General features: G+C 42.2%; 2 protein-coding genes across 2 annotated transcripts in view; one reads left to right on the top strand and one right to left on the bottom strand.

Moving 5' to 3' along the window:
• Positions 1 to 12,781, bottom strand: part of LOC111968841 (palmitoyltransferase ZDHHC14) — a 97,600-nt gene extending 84,819 nt beyond the window's left edge. Inside the window, exons 1-2 of the mRNA XM_023994744.2 lie at positions 12,448 to 12,781; positions 11,321 to 11,624 (exon numbers count right to left, since the gene is read on the bottom strand). Coding sequence (XP_023850512.1) covers positions 11,321 to 11,565 — 245 coding nt within the window. The 5' untranslated portion in view covers positions 11,566 to 11,624; positions 12,448 to 12,781. The remainder of the gene's footprint in view (positions 1 to 11,320; positions 11,625 to 12,447) is intronic.
• LOC111968845 (kelch repeat and BTB domain-containing protein 11) overlaps positions 1 to 17,508 on the top strand; it is a 340,328-nt gene that overhangs the window by 111,369 nt on the left and 211,451 nt on the right. The window lies entirely within an intron of this gene.

The following is a 17,508-nucleotide window of genomic DNA, read 5'->3' as shown; positions in this document are numbered from 1 at the left end:
CTTTGAAGGAGGCAGTTACACTAATTTGCTACTAATGCTTTGCCTGGGGTGTTCAATTTGACTATACCTATCTGYAAACAGTCTCTGTTCACAGTTTTAGCTTTGAACAAGAGCTATATCACAGAAATGCAGAAAACATTGTCACTCAACAATTGAAAGGCTATATCAAATGAAAGTCGAATCCTATTCCATAGCCCACTGAGTTAACATGCCAACCCGTCATAGCTACATGACTGCTACCTGCTCAGTCCCAGGCAGGACATGCAAATGAGAGAGTATGATGACTCACCACAGGGTTACATAGCTGCAACAGCTGCTCTACGGGATCATATCCATAATGACAGAGCACTTCAGCATGATGAGAAAACAAATGAGCATGCCCTGGCATTAATGTGGATGTGGAGAGTAGCGTTTTGATCAGCAGCTCCACTGGTGGTGTGATCATGTAGACGTTATTTGCGTTGGTTTCTAATGCCCTGCAATGATGGGGACTGAAAAAATGATCTAGACCTACATGTTATGTACAGCTCTGAGCTCAGACTGTAATGGAAGTGGTAAAAGTGGTACAAGCAGATAAGGCCCTTATTTGTGGATGGCAACTTAAAACCACATTTGTAGTGGCACTGCCTGACATTGAAAAAGTCTCATCAAGAGGGAGCTATGATGAAGAGAATTTAGTTGTCCTTAACTCTCCTTTCCTCAAGGCAATGTTTCTGTTCCACTCTCCTCTATCAGGAGACTCAAAGAACTTAGTGCGGATGGCAAAATCTCTTTCTCGTTGCCTCCCCTACTTAACAGCAAAGCTTACTCACTATTTGAAAACTGCTGAGCTTTTAGTCAATGCTAATCACATGCTTTAAAAAGAGGTTTATGAAGGCCAGTCAACGAGGCAGGCACTGAGGCACACACTCTGCGAATGTTCCCCCCTCCCCTCCATGTATATTCACTCCTCAGACACAGCCAGGCCAGTAGAGAGCTGCAGCCGTTAGGAGCCAGGATGCAGAGATGGATTAGACTATGGAAAGGAGAGCTTAGGGGTGTGTGAGTGGACAACGAGATCCTGCTTTCCAACACCCACATAAAAGCCACGCTGCACACCCTCACCATAACACACCTGGTTAAACATTTCCCCTACATTTATACTGAACAAAAATATAAAAACGCAACAATTATAATGATTTTACTGAGTTACAGTTCATAGAAGGAAATCAAGACGATCCCACAGCTGAAGAAGCCGGATGTGGAGGTCCTGGGCTGGTATGGTTACACGTGGTCTGTGGTTGTGAAACCGGATGGACGTACAGCCAAAATCTCTAAAATGACGTTGGAGGTGGCTTACGTGAGAAAAATGAACATTATATTCTCTAGCAACAGCTGTGGTGGACATTCCTGCAGTCAGTATGCCAATTACACGCTCCCTCAAAACATCTGTGGCATTATGCTGTATGACAAAACTGCACATTTTGAGTGGTCTTTTGCCCCCAGTACAAGGTGCACCTGTGTAATAATTATGCTGCTTAATCAGCTTCTTGATAGGCCACATCTGTCAGGTGGATGGATTATCTTGGCAAAGGATAAATGCTCAACAACAGGGATGTAAACAAATTTGTGCACAAAATTTGAGAGAAATAAGCTTTTTGTGCGTATGGAACATTTCTGGGATCTTTTATTTCAGCTCATGAAACATGGGAACAACACTTTACATGTTGCGTTTATATTTTAGTTCAGTATCATTTTTATTGTCAATAAGTGATAAGCAGTAATGGGCAAATACTAGGGCTGGCCAGTATACGGCGGCAGGTAGCCTAGTGGTTAGAGCGTTGGACTAGTAACCGAAAGGTTGCAAGATCGAATCCCCGAGCCGACAAGGTAAAAATCTGTCGTTCTGCCCCTGAACAAGGCAGTTAACCCAATGTTCCTAGGCTGTCATTGAAGTTAAGAACAAATTCTTATTTGACTTGCCTAGTTAAATAAATGGTAAAATAAAATACTTTATTTTACTATATACACCGGTGTTGATGCATGGCCCGGTTTCGGTTTTTACTTTACCCTCTAGAAACAGGGGTCTCTCTCTCCCTCTTCATTTGTACTTACTCAACCACGAGACACTTGCGTTTAGTCTGCATGGTCAATGCAGCACATGAAACAATGTTGATGAAACAATGTTGATGATGCGGTTTTCACTTTGCTTCTTAATATAAATCCACTAGTGTTCTATAATTACACTATTAGTTTGTGTTTCTTACATCTGAAAACTGATAGTCTTTTCTTAGCAAGTTGGGGCTAAATCATGTTAGCAACTAATGCTAATCACTAGTTAGCTAATACAGTTACTGAGTCAGAGCAAACATAACTAGCTATAGAGCCTAATACCAGTGATTGTGTAGACCTAAATCAGCATGTTGTTTGTGCAACAGTATTGTCTAAATCAAAGAGGAATATGCAAAGCATGAATATGTTAGCTACATGTAGTAGCTAAGAAAAGTGTTGATAAGTGTTTCCCCTATGAAACACGCTTATCAACACTTTAGTTCTTACCCATTCACAATAACTCCTCCCTGGCATTTTCATTCGTTGTCAAACACTGTATTCAAAGTGCACACTATTATATTCTAACTATACAATTAGAATAATAATTATATTTCCTTGACTCCAACAGTTGACCCAAGTGTTTTACTAAAATCGCATTTGGTTAAATATGGCACCGTGGAAATTATCTCAAATGAGTGCACGAAATACAGAAATTATTAATCCTGAAAATTATTTTTGCTTCAAGTTTAGTTGAACAGTATAAAACAGTCAATATATAAAGACCCTTTTAAATCACTTAGAATGTATACTGAACAAAAATAGACAAAATATGAAACAATTTCAAAGATTTTACTGAGTTACAGTACATAAGGAAAGCAGTCAATTGAAATAAATTCATAAGGCCCTAAATCTATGGATTTCACATGACCGTGCAGGGGTGCAGCCATGGATGGGCATAGGCCCACCCACTTGGCAGTCAGGCCCACCCAACCAGAATGTGTTTTTCCCACAAAAAGGTTTTAGTACAGACAGAAATAATCCTCAAGACGATCCCACAGGTGAAGAAGCCAGATGGAGGTCCTGGGTTGGCGTGTTTACACGTGGTCTGCGGTTGTGAGGCCGGTTGGACAGGGATGTAAAGAAATTTGTGCATACAATTTTAGAGAAATACGTTTTTGGTGCTTATGGAACATTTTAGAATTTTTATTTCAGCTCATGAAATATGGGACCAACACTTTACATGTTGCGTTTATATTTTTGATCAGTGTATGTGTTGCCACCCTAGGGTTACGACTACTCAAAGTAAATTTAGAACTGTTATTATTGAAAAACATAAAATACCGTCAGAAATCTTTATTAATACTGTGATATGATATTTTGGCCATAACCCCCAGACCTAGCAGTCACTACAATCATGGGACTTTTATTAATTATTTTATTCTGTGTTGTTACAGCATTCAACCAAAATAATTGAAAACAATTTTTTTTTTWATAAATTGAACAGACCTCAAAAAGCACTACTCGCTCCACTACCACCCACTCACCCTAAATGAGTCAACGTTCAAAAATCCCCATTAAATTAAACATTCATCCCTACATACAGAGACTTGCACGCCAAATGTGGTAGATCATATGTTAGACCAAGATGTCGATTTTATTCTGGAGAACAATGTGGAAAACAAACAAAGGGGGAACTGCATCACCGTGTCTTGCACGATCCACAGAGAGAAACAAAGCATCCTTTCTAATAGCAACCATACCTGTCTGAGCAGCATAAACTACGCAGACAGAGAGCAATGTTCCTCGTGTTCTCCAGTCACTGAATATCGCCTGCCGTCTCTGCTGATTTGCTACACCTCCTGACACAATCTGCATCGAAACTTGCAGCACCTTTTTCTTTTGTCCACATTTCTTAGTTCAAAAGACGGCTTAACAAACCCAGCTTCGAGCCACCAACCATCAACACAGGCACACAGCTCCAACTCATTTGTGCAGTGCTACGGCCTTGCTGCCCTTTAATAACTAAGCCTATATTCAGTGTAGAATACACAAATATCATAGACAAAGACCTGAGTTCAGACCATCTCCTTGCACAACAGAAAATGCTGTGGAACTAGGCCTATAGTACTTTAAAGAACATGAACTATAGTTGCTCAAAAGTACTACTGAAAACCTTTATCTGGATAAAACAAGGGGAAAAGGTTGACATGTACAAGTTGCAACAACAGGACACATGGGCGTCTGGGAGAGAGTAACACAACAGAATAATAAACAGCTCAGTCTGGCATTCACTAAGAGAGCTCACCATATATACATAGCTGAGCATCTCTCTGAGATGGGACAATAAAGAGGGATGAGGAAGATATCTGCTTTTCCTGCTGCCCTGTATCTGTCTCCCTCTCAGGCTTTACTGCTTCATAAGTACATCTCTGCTTTCTCTCCCCGGCTCTCCACATGAGACCAACTGAAAGGAAGTCTGGAGAAAGCAGAGGAACAATGGCTGATCTCACCAGGACCTCTCATCAGAGTTCAAGGCCAATGACTGACAGTCAAGTCCCTGCTGTTGGGCAAGAAGAGGAATTCCTGGTTATTACACTTCTGTCCAGCGCTGATCATTAAAGAAGTCCTGTTAGGGACAACACACCATCTTGATACAGTGTTTATGAAGGAGACGTTGACAGCCAGGCAGGCATCAATAGGGATTAGGCTAGACGTTTACCATAATGCCTTGGGCTCAGCTGGGACTGGCAGAGGGTGAAAGGTAGGAAATGCACTGCAAATCTAGCTTTAGAGGACAGCAGAGGACTGGACTGACTAGCACGCTGTCTGATAGATAGCTGGTTCCTCTCAGCTGAACAGAGGACAGTCAGGAGGACTCCGATGGCCTGGAGACAACAGTACGGCGCTCTCTGTATAGGAGCTCTGTTATCCTCCAGAGTTCCTGTGAACTGAAACCTGCAGTCATAACAAACAGAGGCAGCAGGCGACACAGAGAGGGGGATGTGGTTCCACTGGGTACACAGGCAGGCAGGAAATGAAGCATTGAGGGGTGTCTATCACCAGGAAGCAGCTGGTATCCTCCAGGTGTGTGGATGGTGGTCCTTGTGTGGGGACCAGGCTCTGCCGCTTGTATCTACAGTATACTGAACAAAAATATGAACGCAACATGTAAAGTGTTGGTCCCATGTTTCATGAGCTGAAATTAAAGATCCCAGAAATGTTCCATACGCACAAAAATATTATTCCTCTCAAATTATGCGCACAAATTTGTTTACATCCCTCTTGGTGAGCACTTTTCCTTTGCGAAGATAATCCATCCACCTCACAGGTATGACATATCAAGGAGATGTTGAAACAGCGTGATCATTACACAGGTGCACTTTGTGCTGGGGCCAATAAAAGCCACTAAAATGTGTAGTTGTGTCACACAACATAATGCCACAGATGTCTCAAGTTGAAGGAGCGTGCAARTGGCATGGTGACTTCAGGAATGTCCACCAGAGCTGTTGCCAGAGAATGAAATGTTAGTTTCTCTACCATAATCCGCATCCATTGTTTTAAAGAATTTAGCAGAACGTCCAACCATCCTCCCAACCGCAGACCACATGTATGGCGTGGTGTGTGCGATCGGTTTGCTTATGTCAATATTGTGAACAAAGTGCCCCATGGTGGCGGTGGGGTTATGTATTGGCAGGCGTAAGCTCAGACAACAATTACATTTTAAATCGATAGCAATTTCAATATACAGAGATACTGCGACAAGATCCTGAGTCCCATTAAAATAAAATAAAATGTATGCATCTGTAACCAACAGATGCATATCTGTATTCCCAGTCATGTGAAATCCATAGATTATGGCCTAATGAATTTATTTAAATTGACCGATTTCCATATAAGAACCGTAAATCAGTAAAATCTTTAAAATTGTTGCGTTTACATTTTTTTTCAGTATACACACACCAGTCAAAAGTTTGGACACACCTACTCATTCAAGGTTTTTCCTTTTTACTATTTTCTACATTGTAGAATAATAGTGAAGACATCAACACTATGTAATAACACATATGGAATCATGTAGTAACCAAATAAAAGTGTTAAAACAAATCAAAATATATTATATTTGAGATTCTTCAAAGTAGCCACCCTCTGCCTTGATGACAGCTTTGCACACTCTTGGCATTCTCTCAACCAGCTTCATTAGGTAGTCACCTGGAATGAATTTAAATTAACTGGTGTGCCTTGTTAAAAGTTCATTTGTGAAATGTATTTCCTTTTTAATGCGTTTGTGCCAATCAGTTGTGTTGTGACAAGGCAGGGGTGATATACAGAATAAAGCCCTATTTGGTAAAAGACCAAGTCCATATTATGGGAAGAACAGCTCAAATAAGCAAAGAGAAAACGACAGTCCATCATTACTTTAAGACATGAATGTCAGTCAATCCAGAAACATTTCAAGAATTTTGAAAGTTTCTTCAAGTGCAGTCACAAAAACCATCAAGCGCTACGATGAAACTGGCTCTCATGAGGGCTGCCACAGGAAAGGAAGACCCAGAGTTACCTCTGCTGCGGAGGATAAGTTCATTAGAATTACCAGCTTCAGAAATTGCAGCCCAAATAAATGCTTCACAGAGTTCAAGTAAAAAAGGAAGAGTTAACCAATGATGTCAGGCCACATCCGGCCATGAATACAGACACCTGTTTGTGTCCTTTGACACTATATAAACTAGTTACCCGCAGTGTTTGTCATTATACCCTGATGAAGACAGCGTGTCTGTCAAAACGTTGGATATTAAATGATTGCATCGGAGCTCCTGCAGTGTGTGGCCTTCTCTTTATTAAGTGTTCTACTCCGCTAGCCAGCACCTCGCCTAAACAGGTGTGGCCTTCTCTTTATTAAGTGTTCTACTCCGCTAGCCAGCACATCCCAAACAGGTGTGGCCTTCTCTTTATTAAGTGTTCTACTCCGCTAGCCAGCACCTCGCCTAAACAGGTGTGCATTTATTTTGCCTCCACAGAGATCTCAACATCAACTGTTCAGAGGAGACTGCATGAATCAGGCCTTCATGGTCGAATTACTGCAAAGAAACCACAACTAAAATGACACCAATAAGAAGGAGATTTGCTAGGGCCAAGAAACACAAGCAACAGACATTAGACCGCTGGAAATCTGTCCTTTGGTCTAATGAGATTTTTGGTTCCAACTGTTGCGTCTTTGTGAGAAGAAAAGTAGGTGAACAGATGATCCCTGCATGTGTGGTTCCCACCGTGAAGCATGGCAGAGGTGGTGTGGGAGTGCTTTGCTGGTGACAATGTCAGCGATTTATTTAGAATTCAAGGCATACTTAACCAGCATGGCTAACACAGCGATACGCCATCCCATCTGGATTGGGCTTAGTGAGACTATCATTTGTTTTTCAACAGGACAATGACCCAACACACCTCCAGGCTGTGTAAGGGCTATTTGACCAAGGAGAGTGATGGAGTGCTGCATCAGATGACCTGGCCTCCACAATCACCCGACCTCAACCCAATTGAGATGGTTTGGGATGAGTTGGACCGCAGAGTGAAGGAACAACTGCCAACAAGTACTCAGTATATATGGGAACTCCTTCAATACTATTGGAAAAGCATTCCAGGTGAAGAAGGTTGAGAGAATGCCAAGAGTGTGCAAAGCTGTCATCAATGCAAAAAGGTTGGCTACTTTGAAGAATCTAAAATATACTTTGATTTGTTCAACACTTTTTTGGTTACTACATGATTCCATGTGTGATTTCAAAGTTGTTATGTCCTCACTATTATTCTGCAATGTAGAAAATAGTAAAAATAAAGAAATACCCTTTAATGAGTAGGTGTGTCCAAACTTTTGACCGGTACTGTATATCCACACAGTTCTCCACTGACCAGAATATAACTCGTAGGCTATCGGGTTGGTTGCACTGTTTTTTTTTCTGTGATGAAAGCTCTCAACCAGGATTTTTCTTGGGTTATGACAGCAGCTCTGACAGTGACAGCATTGAGGTGAGTTTACATTGCCAAGCCTCACTGAAAGGTTGGTGGAAGACAAGAGGTCAATGTCTCTCACATAATGCAGAGGGCTTCTAATGCAATGGAACTGGCAGCAGGTCAGGATTGCAGAAATTACAACACACAGAAAAGTTGTTTAGAAGACCATGACAAGTTGGCTACATGTAGCAACAACAAAAAACATTGATATGACATAGTGCATTCAGAAAGTATTCAGACCCCATCACTTTTTACACATTGTTACATTACAGCCTTATTCTACAATTAATTAAATAAATGTTTTTCCTCAATCTACACACAATACCCCATAATGACGACAAAGCAAAAACAGGTTTGGACATTTTTGCAAATTGATAAAAAATAAGAGATACCTTAATTACATAAGTATTCAGACCCTTCGCTATGAGACTCAAAATTGAGCTCAGGTGCATCCTGTTTCCATTGATCATCCTTGAGATGTTTCTACAACTTGATTGAAGTCCACCTGTGGTAAAATGAATTGATTGGACATGATTTGGAAAGACACACACCTGTCTATATAAGGTCCCACAGTTGACAGTGCATATCAGAGCAAAAACCAAGCCATGAGGTTGAAGGAATTGTCCATAGAGCTCCAAGACAGGATTGTGTCGAGGCACAGATCTGGGGAAGGGTACCAGAACATGTCTGCAGCATTGAAGGTCCAAGAACAGTGGCCTCCATCATTCTTAAATGGAAGAAGTTTGGAACCACCAAKACTCTTCCTAGAGCTGGCCGCCCGGCCAAACTGAGCTATCAGGGGAGAAAGGCCTTGGTCAGGGAGGTGACCAAGAACCTGATGGTCACTCTGACAGAGTTCCAGAGTTCCTCTGTGGAGATGGGAGAAACTTCCAGAAGGACAACCATCTCTGGTTGCACTCCACCAATCAGGCCTTCATGGTAGAGTGGCTAGACGGAAGCCACTCCACAGTAAAAGGCATATGACAGCCCGCTTGGAGTTTGCCAAAAGGCAGCTGAAAGAAAGACTCTAAAACCATGAGAAACAATATTCTCTGGTCTGATGAAACCATGATTGAACGCCTTGGCCTGAATGCCAAGCGTCACATCTGTAGGAAACCTGGCACCATCCCTACGGTGAAGCATGATGGTGGCAGCATCATGCTGTGGGGATGTTTTTCAGCAGCAGGGACTGAGAGACTAGTCAGGATTGAGGGAAAGATGAACAGCGCAAAGAACAGAGAGAACCTTGAAGAAAACCTGCTCCAGAGAACACAGGACCTCAGACTGGGTCGAAGGTTCACCTTCCAACAGGACAACGGCCCTAAACAACACAGCCAAGACAACGCAGGAGTGGCTTAGGGACAATTCTCTGGATCTCTTTGAGTGGCCCAGCCAGAGCCCGGACTTAAACCCAATCAAACATCTCTGGAGAGAACTGAAAATAGCTGTGCAGCGACGCTCCCCATCCAACCTGACAGAGCTTGAGATGATCTGCAGAGAAGAATGGGAGAAACTCCCCAAATACAGGTGTGCCATGCGTCATACCCAAGAAGACTCTAGGCTGTAATAGCTGAAAGGTTCTTCAACAAAGTACTGAGTAAAGGGTCTGAATACTTATGTAAACGTGAAATGTGCAAACATTCCTAAAAACCTGTTTTTGCTTTGTCATTATGGGGCATTGTGTATGGATTGATGAGGACAAAAATATATATATTTAATCCATTTTAGAATAAGGCTGTAACGTAACAAAATGTGGAAAAGGTCAAGGGGTCTGAATACTTTACGAATGCGCTGTACAGAATACACCCAGGGCTTGATCATGCATACGGAACACAGTGAGAAAAGCTGCCGGTCTGATTGAGCAACAACATCCATCCAAGGTAGGAGTTAGAAACAGACTTATCTTCCTAAGCACCACAGGAGGTTGGGTGGCACCTTAGTTGTGGTGGACGGGCTCATATTAATGGCTGGAACGGAATACATGAATGGTATTGAACTCATCAAACATGGTTTCCATGTGTCTGATACCATTCCAGTCACTCCATTCCAGCCATTACTATGAGCCGTCCTCCCCTCAGCAGCCTCTTGTGCTAAGCACTGTCTGGCTCCTGGACCACAATGAGTGATTAGTCAGGACAAGCAGGGAAAAGATTGACTGACTGGTCCAGAACAGCGCTGCGGAGACATCCCTCATGCTAATAGCACTCAGTGTCTAAATATATGCTCTCCCCTTTGTACTCCATGGGACCTGGCAGTCACTGAGGGCCAATTTACAACCTCCTGAAAATGGATGAGAGGGACACAGGTTGTCGTGCTGCTGAGATAAACCAGGCAGCAGGCACTGTTATAAAACCAGGGACAGACAGTGTGAGAGGAGAAGTGGTGTCTGTGGGTATAACAGCCTCCTGCTCAGGTTTTACAGGCTCCACATTTCACCACATTAAATATAGTAATAAACAACATGAGCTCGTCTGACAACTGGAGACGTTTTAGAAGAAGAGGGTAAACCAGTCTAGGCAGGGGAAATCTAGAACAAGAGAGGAAGTAATGAAGAAAGAGCGAGAGAGAGAAAAAAAAAGCAAATGGTCGAGACAGAAAGATGCACGCCTACATCAGAAACCTCAGTTGTTTAGCATCTCTTAGCTGGTAAGTGTGATCAGTAACAACGAGAGAGAGAGGTTGTCTATAACAAATATTTTAACTAAACTGAAATTAATTTATTTGGAAGGATGACCTCCTCAGGTTTATTCAGTCTACATGAATGGACATGTATCGTATGATAGATTCATTCAAACACAGACCCTGTGATGACAGAAACTAGAACAGCCACACCTTTTCAAAGGAAACCAGACAGGTGTCACCATGATGAGTAACTCAGGAGACAAAGGACATCAAGTGGGCTGTCCCTGTCAGTAAGAATGATGCATGAGAGTTAAGACAAGTCTTCTATATTATCTACCCCATATTGATTGCTGAGAGACTTCCAGAAAAAGGTCTGAGACTAAACATTAAAGCTGAGCTAACATAATTACAAGGCTTTATACAACTCTGCCAACTCCTAGATGAGATGCTGCTCAATGTAACAGCTCAAGGTGAAAGAGCACCTTGAGGAAGAGTGAGTGAGGGAGCCTGTCTCATCCACATACAGGCTACCACTGGCTAATCAACAGTGACAGGTTGGGCAAAAAACCCTGGCTCTTTGTTAGCTACAGCCCCAATGCCCTGTTCATAGGCAATGTGGGCCAAAGGATGGCAAAATCATAGGGGAAAACCTTTAGCTACTTACTCAAAAGTGAAGAAGAGTCCACTTGTGATGAGAATGAGGACGAGGGTGAGGTAGAAGACCCCTGTCTGTCTGGCCATCATGATCCTCCCATTGCAGTAAAATTTATTCCGCCCCGGGAAGGCTTGCCACTTCCTCTTTTTGGGGGTCCTCTTCTTGTATGGAGTTTCCATCGGGGTTGAGCTGCGAGTGCTGATCTGGCTGTATTCGCACTCTCGCATAGGCTCAGCCACCCCGAGTTGCTGCATCAATGGTCACTCAGTGAGATCACCTCCACAGTTGAAGCAGTCCTGGGCCAGGAGCACCGCTGAAATGAAAGCAACAGAACTGTGGTGTTAATCTACTGGAAAAATAGTTGTCTGATTATAGCCTGGTCCCAGATCTGTGTGTGGAGTATACAGTCCACTCCTATGTTATCATGCCAGACAGAAAATTAATAGTTGTTGGCAAAACAATATAAACAGATCTGGGATCAGTCTGATTATAGGATCACATTCAATGTTTTGCAGATGATGTTGAAAGGAGCTAGTATAGGGTTAGCTTGCTACCATTTTAGAGTTCATGTTTTATCAGCTAGCTATGGTTTTATTCGTTTACGGGCTATGGTGAGTGTATGTAGCTAAATGACGAGCTCACAAACGTTTCCAGCATGACATCCAGACCTACTTGGCTATCCATCTTACTAGGCTACATAACTAACTAGCTAAGTAACGTTAGTTAGCTACCAGTGACAGCTTCTCATATGCTTGAAACTTTTCACTAGCTAGCAACTAGCACGCTTGCAACTAAAGGTTTAATCAAATATACTTAGCTAATAAGTATTGGCCCTAGCTAGCTAACTGAACTAGCTAACTACCTACCTACCTACCATGACCAAATAAACAAACGTTAACTAGCTAACGCTAGTTAGGTAATGTTACCTGAAATCACCCAGCTAACAAAAAGAAAATACAGCCAAGTAACTAGATCTAGTTAGCTAGGCTAACGTTAGCTCGTGGGCAAACTTCTGAGTGTTCTGTCGTTTCCTGTGAGCCAACACCCGTTTTCATCCCCCAGCATTACGGGCAACATCCCGAACCGCATACCATCACAGAAACCCTCCAGTTTTGACAGCCCTCTGGACAGCTCACCAAAGAAAGTCGACACTGCTGATACGACACTTTTTTCTGGTCTCCTTATCCGTGTTTGTTGCAAACTGCAGTCGAAAGCAATATCATAATTTCTCTCGGAATTACAACAATGACCAAAGGCTTACGACTGGTATGAAAATATCAAACACTTCAATCATGGAAAGTCAGAGGATAGTCTGGGTAGGTCCCACGCCACACCATTTCAAACTCAACCACAGTAGAAAGACAGCGCGAGTGATTTTCAGATAAGTTTGCGTGTGATACGAAAAATCAGAACCTCGCTTGCAGGTCCAATTTCCATCTACAGTTGCTAAATTTGGGGATATTCACATAATTGTCACGTACTCGTTCGCTTGCGTAGTGAAAAGTTGCACCATTCCCAGCAAGGCTGCTGAAACATCGGGATATCCCACTGTGTTTGTTCGGAAAGCATTCACACTGTTGTCTCCATCACGTTGCGCTGCTCATCGCAACCATCAAACAACAACATACCGAGCACACATCCCGCCCTCCTCGAAACACCTTCTTCTTCGTCTGAGTTTCTGGCAGACCAGAAATGTGTTGAGTATTGCTGCCTTTCGGAGGTCGGAGTGCATATTGCACATTTATCACAAAAAAAGGAAAGGGGAACATTATAAATTGCACAACCATCTAACCCTGCAAATGTCTATCCCCAAAACCCACCACCCATCCCACTACTTTGGCCCTAAACGATCCTACACCAGGCCATCAGCCTGGGAGGATGGAACCCCTTCTCTCAAAACTCCCTGTAGATCTTCTGCACTAAAATCTCTCAGACGCAAATATTTCTCTGCTGCTGCAACTACCACACCTATCTTCTGTGATGTCCACTCCATCCGTGCAGTTCAGTTAATCACCATGGCTATAATAAAGCACTGCTCTGTTTTCTTGACATAGCTATCAACAAAACAAGTCCTACAGGCTCTAGTTGTGTTGCACCGGGACAACTGCCAGTCATATGGTCAAGTGCCACAAAGAGGGACATACAGTACCAGTCAAACGTTTGGACACACCTACTCATTATGTTTACTATTTTCTACATTGTAGAATAATAGTGAAGACATCCAAACTATAACACATATGGAATCTTGTAGTAACAAAAAAGTGTTAAACAAATCAAAGTATATTTTAGATTCTTCAAAGTAGCCAACCTTTGACTTGATGACAGCTTTGCACACTTTTGGCATTCTCTCAACCAGCATCATGAGGAATGCTTTTTCAACAGTCTTGAAGGAGTTTCCATATATGCCGAGCACTTGTTGGCAGCTTTTCCTTCACTCTGCGGTCCAACTCATCCCAAACCATCTCAATTGGGTTGAGGCCGGGTGATTGTGGAGGTCAGGTCATCTGATGCATCACTCCATCACTCTCCTTCTTGATCAAATAACCCTTACACAGCCTGGAGATGTGTTTTGGGTCATTGTCCTGTTGAAAAACAAATGATAGTCCCTCTAAGCGCAAACCAGATGGGATGGCGTATCACTGCAGAATGCTGTGGTAGCCATGCTGGTTAAGTGTGTCTTGGATTCGAAATAAATCCCAGACAGGGGTAAAACATAATTGTATCAATTTTAGAATAAGGATGTAACGTAACAAAATGTGGAAAAGGGGAAGGGATCTGAATACTTTCCGAATGCACTGTATGTGTTGGATAGATCCACTTTTTCATCTCTCGTAGGATTCTCAGGGCAAACATTAGAAATCTCTACCACCAAACCTGTCGCCACATGTAGACCTACATCCTGGTCAGGCTCATTTTCAAAGGACTCATTACTGCCGACTGACTCCATCTCATGATTCTCAGACCAATGGGATCCAACATCCTCAAGATGCTCAAGCGATAAAGTGGATTTCATTTTACTTGTCTTTTATTCAGGGGACGAAGGTTTGTACTTAGCACCATGGTTTTGAATTTTTCGCGTCTTCACACTTCTCTCCTGCTGTGACACATCCCCTCTGAGCTCTTCATCTTGGTCAGTGGATAGCAAATATATGAATTGGTGGATAGCTGTGCAAAAGGAATTATGGGGAATGTAGTACCCCATCTCATTGATTGCACATCTGGAAAGAAAATAAACACAAATGTCCAATGCCTGAATAATACAAAAAAGAACATTCATATATTATCTACAGCTTCACTAATAGAACAAATATAATCAATATATCATGAAAATGATGCCCTTTTAGATCCTGAATTATAGTCTACCATGTTTACATGAACAGGGGTCATTGTTACGTGTGCTCCCTCTCTGGCCTCTAGGTCACCAGGCTGCTTGTTATGGCGCACACCTGTCACCATCGTTATGCGCATCAGCGCATAATGACACTCACCTAGACTCCATCATCTCCTTGATTACCYGCCCTATATATGTCACTTCCTTTGGTTCCTTCCCCAGGCCTCATGGTTTCTGTTTCATGTCTGTGTTTCTTGTGTAGTACTATCACTCCCTCCCTCCCTCCCTCCCTCCCTCCCTCCCTCCCTCCCTGAACTTGCTTCCTGACTCCCAGTGCACACGTTACAGTCATATTTGTGTACCCATAAGGTAGTCCAAACCAGATGTCATACAGACATGCCCTCTAATGCCAGCCTCGTCATGTGATGCTGCAAAGCTTTGGTCATGGTCATGTCATTTTTCTGGGTTCTTCACTCCCCCGTACCACCTACACACCACAGCGATCCTTAACATCTCCTAGTCTGAACAATGCCTCTGGCTTCCAGCTTGATTCAATCGATCACTCCCACAGCACTCCTACACATCTCCAAGTCTGACCAATGCCTCTGGCTTCCAGCTTGATTCACTCAATCACTCCCACTGTCCTACAAACATGTCCTTGTTCAATCAATGCTCCTCTTTCACAGGCAGGCTTAGAGAACTCCCTGTCTGAGTCATTGGGCATACATACGTATTATCAACAGGTCTCTCAGTCGTGAGAAATACACTCAGAGAGAGCACAGGAAGTAGTTTTTCATGTACTGTATGAGAACCTGAGTGGGCTTAGATCACTACTTTCCACAATTGAGTAGAAATGAGAATGGAAAAGGAGCTCAATCTGCTCATTAGACTCTCAGAGTAGTGGTACACATAGCCTATACATCATTCTTAATGACTTTAAAGACATCTCCACAGGTTCTTTCATTTCAGGGAGTTCTCTAAGCCTTACAATTTTATGTTCATAGAAAAATGTGGATATAGTGCCTTCAGAAAGTATTCATACACATTTTATTGTGTTACAGCCTGAATTCAAATTGTTTTTTCTCACCTGTCTACACATAATAACAAAGTGAAAGCATGTTTTTAGAAATGTTAGCTAATTTATTATCTACAATGTTGTTGATCCATCCTCAGTTTTCTCCTATCACAGCCATTACATTTTGTAACTGTTTCACTATTGGCCTCATAGAGAAATCCCTGACCGGTTTCCTTCCTCTCCAGCAACTGAGTTAGGAAGAACACCTGTATCTTTGTAGTGACTGGGTGTATTGATACCCCATCCAAAGTGTAATTAATAACTTCACCATGTTCAAAGCCATATTCAATGTCTGCCTTTTTAAAAATCTCCCAATAGGTGCCCTTCTTTGCRAGGCATTGGAAAACCTCCCTGGTCTCTGTGGTTGAATCAGTGTTTGAAATTCACTGCTCAACTGATAATTGTATGTGTGGGGTACAGCGATGAGGTAGTCATTCAAAACTCATGTTAAACACTAGTATTGCAACTTATTATGTGAGTTGTTAAGCACATTGTTATTCCTGAACTTATTTAGGCTTCCATAATAAAGGGGTTGAATACTTATTGACTCCAGACATTTCATTTCAGCATTTCCACCTTGACATTATGGGGTATTGTGTGTGTAGGCCAGTGACACAACATCTAAATGTAATCTATTTAAAATGCAGGCTGTAACACAACAAAATGTGTAAAATGTCTAGGGATGTGAATACTTTCTGAAGGTAATTGTAACATGTACTGTACATATAGATTGATCAGCAGTCTCAGGAGGTATTACCATGAAACACATTTAAAATCAAACAGCATTTGGATRTTATAATCCAAAACACTTTCATACTAGTGGATTACATCATATGAAACATATATAGAGTATAATGAGGCTGACATAGTGGATAAAGCTGTTGTATGCATTCTCAAAAATCTATGACAAGCCATGGATGTTTTCAATGCTTTTCACTGACCCTTAATCCACAGGATGTTTGACCAAAGTGCTGACATATGATTAAGCTTTATTTGCCTTAGAAAATGACTGGATATGATATCCCTTTCCTCCAATTTAAGAACAACATGGGGTTGATTCAGAATCTATCTGGGCCTTTGTCCAGGGATATATTCTAATGCATAATGGAAAGGGAAGGATGGTCAGTGCTGTGACCAAGTCGATTCAGTATCAGAGTTGTCAAATATAATCAATACCCACTGGGCACACATTGGTTAAATCAACGTTACATTGAATTACATTGAACCAATGTGGATTAGATGTTGAATTGACGTCTGTGCCCATTAGCTAGTCTTTGCACGAGGATGTGATGATAGAATTACCATTTACATGAAATGGGGTGAATACACACATTTGTTCAACTAAATATACCAGTGTTTTCCAAATTCGGTCCTTGGAACCTCACATTTTGGTTTTTGCCCTAACGCTACACAGCTAATTCAAATTATCAAAGTTTGTTGATTAGTTGATTATTTGAATCAGCTGTGTAGTGCTAGGGCCCCTCCCCTTGGGGTCCGAAGACCGAGTTTGGGAAACCCTGAAATATACAAAGAATCCCCATTTTTACAGACTGATTTCTCCCAAAAGATATTCAAAAACTACACACATGCAAACGCTCCTCAACACACACCACACACACACAACACACACACACACACACACAACACACACACACCACACACACACACACACACACACACACACACACACACACACACACACACACAATGTTGTGTTATGTTGAAATTGCCAGAACCCATTTACCCAACACTCTTTCACTCACCTCCAGTATTGGTGAGAGGCGGGAGGCT

This window comes from Salvelinus sp. IW2-2015, linkage group LG9 (genome assembly GCF_002910315.2).
Source record: "Salvelinus sp. IW2-2015 linkage group LG9, ASM291031v2, whole genome shotgun sequence".
In the NCBI taxonomy this organism is placed as follows: Eukaryota; Metazoa; Chordata; class Actinopteri; order Salmoniformes; family Salmonidae; genus Salvelinus; species Salvelinus sp. IW2-2015.
This window is presented reverse-complemented; position numbering and strand designations above follow the sequence as displayed.